Raw genomic sequence first — 9,525 nt, 5'->3', positions numbered from 1 at the left:
GAGTACGTTAAGAGGGACTAGTCTAACCTTTGCAAGGTTTATGGACAAAGGCAAGGCAGGTACCATCTATCCAAGAGCCCTGGTAACTGGCAGTGGACCCTCCTGAAACACCCCATAATTTACACAGCAGAGTCACAGTAGCTTTGGAAAGGCTGAATAGCAAAGTCGGGATTTCTCCTGGACAGCATCAGGCTTAACTCATTCCCTGCCCGTTGACATTAGCCCAAACACTTGCATTTGCCCGCTGCACTCTTGCTCGGTCCATCAGAAGACCTCGAAGGGACTTACACAGTCAGGGAAGTCACTACTGACAGAAGAAGGGCAAAACGGGGAACTCGCACCATTCAGGCAAGAGAAAGAAGTCAGCGTTTCCCAAGTCAGCCCTGGGTGTGCTCCTCACAGCGCCGCACGCCGCCGGCTCCTCTCCATCTCCTCACCCGCTCCCCACCACAGGGAAGGAAACAGCACAACCGCAGCTCCCGGGGGCTGTGCAACGCCAGCCGGTTGTTCCATATCCTTCTGTTAGTGTGTGCTAAGCGACCGGTTCGGGTCTTTCACAACTGCACCTACCAACTGTCACACTAACATCTCCGTTGCCCAACACGGGAATCCCACCAGCTTCGGTTCAGGGCTTCCTCAAGCCCACGGTGAGAGGTCTGCGCCCTCCCGCTTGCCCAGGAGAGGGGGGCAACGCACCGGGAAACCTCAACCGCGATATCAGAGACTTGAAAACTGTTTTATTAAGAATACTTTACCAGAAGTGCACTAAGTGTATTATTGTAGCAAATGACATCTAGACAGGTTTTAGAAAGAACCGAGCAAAGTACAATGCTGTTAACATCTCTTACGGAGAAAACATTAAAAAAAAAGTACACAGCTACGAGCCATTTGGGGTCAGCTCTGTAACACAAAAGAGATGGAAAAAACTTCGCAAAGAATGGGTACCTTCGAGCCGTTTTACAAAATACCAGACTGCAAAACAGGTCTCAGAGAAAAGCTTCTTCAGTGTCTGTGCCCCTTTTACACGGTTGTACTCCTCGTGCCGACCAGCTCGGCTGCCTTTACACCCAGCCTTTTCTTCGCAAGGCTTTGGAGAGCGGACTGAGGTGCTGCAATTCCTTCCTTGGTCAAATTAGGAGCACGTACATTCACAAAAGTCTATAGAAATCGTTAACTTTTCAAGGCAGGTCTGCCCCAGATAAAATTTGTATAATGAGATATTTAAAACTTTACTAGTGCAAACCGGCAGTCAGAAATAAATCAGAAGTAAAATCCGGTTGAGCGAGATCATTATTGCAGAAACCCCACTGGAGACCCCTCCAATGGGCACCACCCAAATAAAGTCTGTAGTTTTAAATGGGTTTGTTTCCAAGAGGAAACAAAAGCTTACAGCAGCTAGCATCAAGCTGGCAAAGCTCGGGAATACTTTACTACCCCCGTGCTACGAAATGTCATTGAAAGATGCCACCGGGCCCACCTCCCTCGCTGACGCTCTCTGCTAAGGAGAGCTGAGGGGGGTTGTGGAGAGCTTTGTGCCAAGCGAAGGTGAGTGAGCCTGGAAAGCTGGGACGAATATTACACGAGCTCTCCCAGCTTGTAGCAAGGAAAGCTGTTTCTGGCAAGGGTTACACAACCCCCCATACCCCATCTTTCAGTTCAGGGGGAAGCAGCATCCCCAAACCCCGAATACCCACTGAGAGCTCTTCCCAGCACCTCGTGTCATTTGTAAGCCTCGATGCCATTATATTGAGCTAATTACAAGCAAAAGCCCCATCAAAACAAGACTGAGGGGACGTAACACACAAATATTTGTTTGGTGGCTACCAGTGGGAAAATCAGTTCTTTCTGGCAGGACGAGGGAGAAAGCAGCAGGGGTAAAATCCGCAAAGGCACTTGCGCTAACCCCAGGGAGGGCTGAAAGATTGTTTGAGGGTTAAACATCAGCTGTAAAAAAAAGCTTGGAACCACAAGTGAAAGATTTGTCTCCAGCTGCTTGTTCCGTGGAGGTTTTCAGAAAACACAATGTACAGATGCTCTTTGCAAACTAGAAGCGGAGCAGAGGAGGCCCTGGAGATGCTGGGAGGGCTGGAGCCCCTCTGCTGGGAGGACAGGCTGGGAGAGCTGGGGGGGGGGGTCAGCCTGGAGAAGAGAAGGCTCCGGGGAGACCTCAGAGCCCCTTCCAGTGCCTAAAGGGGCTCCAGGAGAGCTGGAGAGGGACTCTGGAGTAGGGAGGGGAAAAATGGGATGTTTTGATGGGAACAGTTTTAAATTGGAAGAGGGGAGATTTAGATTAGATATTAGGAAAAAATTATTTACTCTGAGCGTGGTGAAACACTGGCACAGGTTGCCCCGAGAAGCTGTGGCTGCCCCATCCCCAGAGGTGTTCAAGGCCGGGTTGGACGGGACTTGGAGCAACCTGGGCTGGGGAGAGGTGGCCCTGCCCGGGGCAGGGGGTGGAACGAGATGGTCTTTAAGGTCCCTTCCAACCCAAACCATTCTATGTGTCTGTAAGAGCCCCTAAGGACTCTGCTTAACAGTACAGTAGCTGAAATCAAGCAGGTACTAAACGGATCATTTTAAAACCTAGAATTTTTTAACTCCGTGTAAGTTATGCCATGCAACTTGGGTTTGCAACTGCTTGTTTCAGAACTTGAAGATATTTTAATAAGAATTTAGTTGTCAAAAACTAGGGCTTCAATGAAAAAACTTCATGGATTTAAGTCCAGGCTCGGTGACAATGTCAGCTGAACAGGAAAAAGACATGTTTCCATGCAAAAGTGTCTGTATTTCTCAGCTTCAGTGATTACTCATGCTACACCAAACATTATACCTTTGTGTGTTCTCCATCACTCTGTTAGAAAGCTCTAATAGGCACATACACCTGGGGAGGAGGTACTGGAATAAGCAGCACAGGATGAACTGGTTACATCCACTGTGGAGTTCTGCCCATCTTTTCCCTCCAACACAATCCTCTGGACCAGATTCTTCCATTTTTGGCCTGAAGTATGCCCTGGCTTCTGGAGGGGGAAGAAAAGGTGTTAAGAAACAGCTCAACCAGAGCTTCCTGAAATGTGGGACTGCTCATTTCCATCTGTTACTGTGTGCTAAGAGACTAATTATTTTATCCATCTTTCCCAACCAGCTCAAACAACTGTTAAGAGTTTGTGGACTTCCTCGGTGCCCCGTATGGCAACACCATTGGCCCAGAGCTGTAATACTTTGCTCAAGACTGATTGGCCAAGACACCAGAGTTGGGCTCTCAAAAACACATAAATAGCCCAGGCAGCTACTGCTCAATGTCTTTGATTGGATCAAAGAACACCGGTGAAGCAGCCACAAGATGCCAGCTCTCAGTCTGGTCACTCTGGTCAGCTTGGTGTCCACTGGTAAGTTGAGATCGCTATAGCGCAGTTGGTCTTGACTGGTTTTAGGCAGATATGAATGAATTATTAAAATTGGCTCCAACATAAGTAATGCTTTTTCAGCCTAGTTTTATGAAAAGTTAGGGTAGTGTGCACAATTATAAATATGGAATTAGGTGTGCATTTAGAGTCATATATTGAAGTGTTTAGAGGTTTCATGAAGAAGGTGAAAGTAATTTGACTTATTTCACAAACTAGCATTAAAAATATTTATCTATAGCTTTGCCTCGGTTTTAGTGTATATGCCTTAAAGTAAGACCTCAAGAAAAAGGGATCATCTATATAGCAGGTTGTACAATGTTCTTTTACCTAAAGTTTCTGAGATTACAAACTCCCATGAGCTCACATCTTCCACTTTAAACACCCTACTTCGCACCGTAACGTTTTCTGTCATACTGTATTAAGAACATGGTTGAACTTTCCCCATTTTCCTCTTTTCACATGTGAAGTTTTTGCCAAGCAGTTGGACGCGCACCCGCCCCAACAACAACACAGACACTGGGCACAGATCTGCAGCGGGAATCCCATCAACAAAATCCGGGGCTGTGATAGATACGGCTGTGGCCATTTCGGCGCTGACAGGTAATGCAGCGGGAGTCCGGACCAGTGAGGTTTGCTGTTGCTTTCCTAAATTAAATGGTCACAAGGGAGAAAGAGCAGAGTTTAACCAGAGTGGACACTTAGAATGAAAGAATACTGTTGTCCGCGGGACCTCTTACTCATTTTTGGGATGTTACTTGGCAGTTATGCAGAAGTGGAGTAAGGCTACCACTACTATGTGATGCACGGGGGAAGAAGCGAGACTGTTAGACAAATTAGCAGCCTGAGTAAAGGAAATGGAAAGTTTTTCAAGGATTTGTGCCATTTATTCTTGCTGCTGACAGACCAGATATTTAACTAACGTTCAGCAACAGCTTACAAGAAGACAAGTAGATTAATTTACACAAGCTAAAGGTCTGCCAGCATCGTTGTCTTTAAGTAGGCACCTCATAGCAGAGCAGGTTACATTTCCCTGAAAAATGCTTCTATACATAAAATGATTCCTGCCTTCCCTGTGTTCTCCTGTCGTGTCCTCTTCCCCAGGTGCGATAAGAAGTGTCCATCCTCATCATGCAACTTCCAAATTTCTAAATGAGAAAGTGCCAAACATAAGATTCTGTTTTACACCGGCACAGATGTATTTCGGGGAACAGGGGTACTTTTCTATCACAGCTTGAAACATCCCATGAACTTGGGAAAATAAAAATACGCTTAAAATTTGAAATCTCATCCCCCTTTGAAGGTCAGAGCAACACAAATATTTTGCAATGATAAAAGATGGATTGAAGCCGCTATTTCTTTCCAATTTCATCGCAGATGCAAAAGTCTAGCTAGATGAGCTCCAGATATCATACTGAGTTGACTGATCTACCTATACCTAATGTAAAGCCTGACAGACTTCTCTCGTTACATATGTGTGTTTTCAGGCACAGCAATAAAGGAAAGCATGCGGGCGTGGATGTCGTCTGTGCTGATGGAGCGACAGTGTATGCTCCTTTCAGTGGCCAGCTCTCCGGACCCATTCGCTTCTTTCATAATGGAAATGCCATTGATGATGGAGTCCAAATCAGGGGATCAGGCAAGTAATTAATAGCAGCTATGTTGTGAGGCGTGCACACGTAATCATCTTATTTACTTGGGTAAGCTTTCTGTAGCTCTTCAATTCAAGCGGTGTTGATCAATCTTACACCCTCTCTAGCTGAAGCACAGTGAAGCACAACTAGACTGCTGCTAAGAAATATGGGAAATCGGCACCAGCAGGATGCAGTCCTTTTCCTATGCTTTTCTTGGAGAGGAGGGAAGAAGGGAGTTGAAAAACAGGTAGCAGGAAAACAACAACCCCAACTCAAAAGGAAAAAAAAAAAAAAAAAAAGGAAACAGTAAAAATAAAGTACCAGAAATAGCCCTCAGTTTTGCTGAGAGGATGTTTTCCTGACCCTATTTTTCAACACCCTCTTTTCCATAGTAATTTTGATTTCAGGACTGTTGGTACCTTGACGACATTTCTGCTTCATCATTAGTCTCCAGCAAGAGGCTAGCACGGAAGGTTTCTTGCTCACCCCAAGAACAGATGCTGCTGGTTTTTCCTGACCTCGCTTCCTCTCCTGTCTCTTCCAGGTTACTGTGTAAAGCTCGTCTGTATCCACCCCATCCGCTACCACGGCCAAATCCACAGAGGGCAACAACTCGGGAGAATGCTGCCAATGCAAAAAGTATTTCCTGGCATTATCTCTCACATCCATGTTGAGAACTGCGACCACTCCGATCCTACTCGTCTACTTACACCTGGTAAACAAAAAAAAAACCCAAACCAGAAATAAAAAGCAAACACCACCAACCAGAATAAGTAGTATAATGAAAATTAAGTTATTAATTAATTTCAAATAAGGACAACAGTATCAAATAGCAATAGTCCTCTCTGCCTTAGGTTCTGCCTGACAGCAACACCCAAAAGAAAAAAATAAGCATTATAAATACACTATAACAGGACTGCAGACAGTGATCCAGGAAGGAGAATATATCAGCTTATCAAGTTGTATTTCTCACCTCCCCATGACACAGCAGCATCAAGTCTCAGGAATAAACTGGAGTCAGACATCTCTTCTGTTTGTTCACTTTTAACTACTAGCCATGTTCTCAGTATTGCGTCTTAGCAGACTTTAGGGCGACCCTTTGCAAATAGAAGTACTACACCGGTAGTAATGGAGAAGACGACTGGAGGAGCCCAGCCCCATCAGCCTGGGCACAGAATAAGAAACAAAACTGAATCTTTTCCCATTCTTCAGATTACACTCTAGGAACCATGACACCCTCTGAATTTTGCTCTTTAAAGCATGTTCCTTGCACGAGATAACACTAATCTACAAACATTACAATCCAGTTTTAGGTGTACATTCTATTTACATTTCCTAAAGGATAACAAATTTTGCAGAGGAAACATCCAACTACATGCGTGGAATGTAATTCCAGTATATTCCTACCTAAATAAAATTAAAATATAGTATTTACAAACACACAACACTTAGAACCTAACAGTTAACTTTGATGTGCTGTGTTTCTGTATTTCAAAGTTGTTCCACCATTCCCACAACAAGACAGACAGTGGGCAACAGTGTGCTCCGGGAATCCTACAAATGAGATAAGAGGCTGCGATAGGTACGGCTGCGGATACTACGGAGCTCCAAGGTACTGTACCATTGGAACCTCTGGCGGTTTATTGCTTTTTCCACTGAAAAAGAGTTGAACTCTGTTTAAGCCATTTAAGAATTAAAGCTTTGAAGCTTCAGGTTGGACATAAGGAAACATTTTCACTGCCCGCATTGTTCATACAGCCTCTGTGCTTGGAGGATTTTATGACTCAGGCTAAGCTTAGTCTGACCTGACCTGCTGTTGGGAACAGTCTTGAGTCAAGTGGAAGGTTGGACTTGATGTCCTCCACAGGTACCCGCCAACCAGCATTTCTGTGACTCTACAGTTCTAGTTAAAGGCTTGGAAGAAAGGCTTTTTATTTTTACTCCAATTTGCAAAACTGCAACACTATATGGCATTACATCATCTATACCAAAAAACTTTTTAGAGATTCTTCAGCCAGTCATGTTAACGACTTCTCAGTACAAACAACCCATTTCCAGATATTGAAGCCTGCTAACTGATCTATCGCTCTATATAATGTTAGGTCTGACTAGAGACTTCTCTAATTACATATCTGTTTTCAGACGCAACGGTAAAGGAAAGCACACGGGTGTAGATGTCATCTGTTCTGATGGAGCAACCGTGTACGCTCCCTTTTCTGGTCAGCTTTCTGGACCCATTAAATTCTTCCACAATGGAAATGCCATTGATGATGGAGTCCAAATCAGGGGATCAGGTAAACAGCTATTTTTAATTTAATATTTCTCTGTCTTGAGGTCATAATAGATGCATGACCTTGCAGCTAGCCAAGTAGTTAAGCAAGGTACATGCTTTTAAACGCTGCATCGCCTACCCATTTACATGCAGAACTTTTTGCTGCTATGTTAGAATGCAAATAACTGAGTCCTGTAGAGTGTCTTTGAGCTCTTCTCTTTGCTAAAGCAGAATTCCCACCTTCTCTCTGCCTCCCATCTTCCCTCTTCCACCAAGCCAACAACTCCAACCACTACCTCTATTTTTTCTGACCACAGTGTCTTTGCTATTTTATCCTTTCCACTGAGAGAACAATGGTGGAAATACCAAGACAGAAAATGCTAGTATTTCTGAAACAGAGTTAGTACAGATGAAGAAATGCTTCATCAGTCATCTGATGTTTTCCCTCCTCTTGTTTTCACCAGGCTTCTGCGTAAAACTACTCTGCATCCATCCCATCACATACAACGGTAGAATTTCTAAGGGACAAATCCTTGGGAAAATGTTGCCAATGCAAAGAGTATTTCCTGGGATCACATCCCATATTCACATTGAGAACTGCGATCACTCAGATCCTACTACCAATCTCCAAAGGGGGAAAGGGCAAAGAGAGTGAAATGGAAATGCAGTAAATTCCAAATAAATTCATCTCAGCATCCAAAAGTTGTTTTTTCTTATCATGTGGACAGCCCATCTGAGTGAAGGAAGGAAAAAAAGTACTTTACAGAATCAAAAAAGCTATACAACATGTACAGCAACAGTTTATATTACAACTGAGTCAATATTACTTTGGGCCTCACATAATACTGCACAGTGCTAACATTAGTATACACTCCAGATACCGGTTAGGTACTGTTTTCTAAGTATCTGTAATTGTTGTGAACGTTTTACCTTAGGCTAAATGATGACCTTTATTACAAAATCTGAAGTAATCTTGTTCGCCAAGGTCTGAAGGCACCTGAACTGAGGAAAAGTAGAAAGAAACTTATTGAAACACTCCACAACGCATAAAAGCTGCTGTTTGGAGTTGTCATGCCAGAACCACCAGTGTCTCTACTGAGTGGCAAAAAGGGACTCCACACAAGGAAAAGAGTGGAGTTTTTGTTAGAAATTGCATTTACAAGAGAATCGGGAAGTTAGCAACACCTAATGATAAGCTTTCTCAAAGAGTCTGAGAAGTCAGCAAGCATGAAAACTAGCTCACCCCCTCATGTGGCAGAAAAGGTGCACAACTGATGGCTTCTCACTGAAACTTGGGACTTTTTTGTGACCCTACAAATCTCTCTAGCATATCAGGTGTAAATTCTGTGCTTCATTTTGAGGGGTTTAGTTACTCTAACAAACTGTCATTGCATTATACACTTTAGAGATGGGGTTGCAGAAAGCCTTTGCAGGGCAGTAAAACTAGGAAAAGACAGTAAGAGACAAAACTTGCCCCGGGTAGGACAAGGCAGAGCTCCGAAGCACAGGCTACTCAAGGGATACTGGGAGTAAAGGCAGCAGGCGGCTATTTACAGGTTCTTGGCAAGTGCAATACCTCCACTGCGATCATTCAGGATGACCTACTAGTGAAGGAAAAGAAGAATTAATGCTGCTTTACAGTGTTTTGGCACTTGTCCCCAAAGCACGATGCATATACTATAGCACCAACGCATGACAGTAAACAAATCTAACACAAACTATAAAATTCAACATTATGTCAGAAATTACCTTTCAACTAAAATTAACTTCCCACACTACCACTGAAGAAACATATTTCACACTACAACTAATGCATCATTTTATGGACATTTAGTTATAAACTCAAGTATCAACAGATCTTGTCAAGACCAGTTCGAAGAGCAAATGCACCAAAAAAAAAAAAAAAAAAAAAAATCACACCACAGTTCACAACATAAATAAATGCAGGTCCATTTTTCTAGAAGCTTGGAGCTGGAGCAAGCTAACAATCGCAGAAAAGCTGCTTTAGTAGCAGGGACAAAGAAAGACACAATATTCAAAGCAGTTTAGTTTCCTCCTGAACTGTATTTCTTTATATAGCCACTGGTGTTTGATAGTTCATTAATGCTGCTAGAGAGACAGGGAGGACTGTAGGACTTACCCACCATCTACAAGGCTTGTCCACATTTCATTTTATGGTTTCAGCATGTCAAAAATCCTCGAGTTTGAGGCACAGACA

At 43.6% G+C, this 9,525-nt stretch overlaps 1 protein-coding gene across 1 annotated transcript; it reads left to right on the top strand.

The window, feature by feature from the left end:
• Positions 1-3,312: 3,312 nt before the first annotated feature.
• On the top strand, positions 3,313-8,009 carry LOC309677295 (myeloid protein 1-like). The gene is made up of 7 exons (XM_082490069.1): positions 3,313-3,386; positions 3,872-4,004; positions 4,889-5,040; positions 5,580-5,750; positions 6,533-6,647; positions 7,178-7,329; positions 7,772-8,009. Exons 1-7 carry the CDS (start codon positions 3,341-3,343, stop codon positions 7,960-7,962), a joined length of 960 nt encoding a protein of 319 aa, XP_082346195.1. The 5' UTR covers positions 3,313-3,340; the 3' UTR covers positions 7,963-8,009.
• The last annotated feature ends 1,516 nt before the right edge of the window (positions 8,010-9,525 follow it).

The sequence above is a fragment of the Vanellus vanellus genome (genome assembly GCF_965231255.1).
Source record: "Vanellus vanellus genome assembly, chromosome: 13".
In the NCBI taxonomy this organism is placed as follows: domain Eukaryota; kingdom Metazoa; phylum Chordata; class Aves; order Charadriiformes; family Charadriidae; genus Vanellus; species Vanellus vanellus.
Note: the sequence above shows the minus strand (reverse complement) of the source record. Positions and strands in the feature narration are given on the sequence as shown.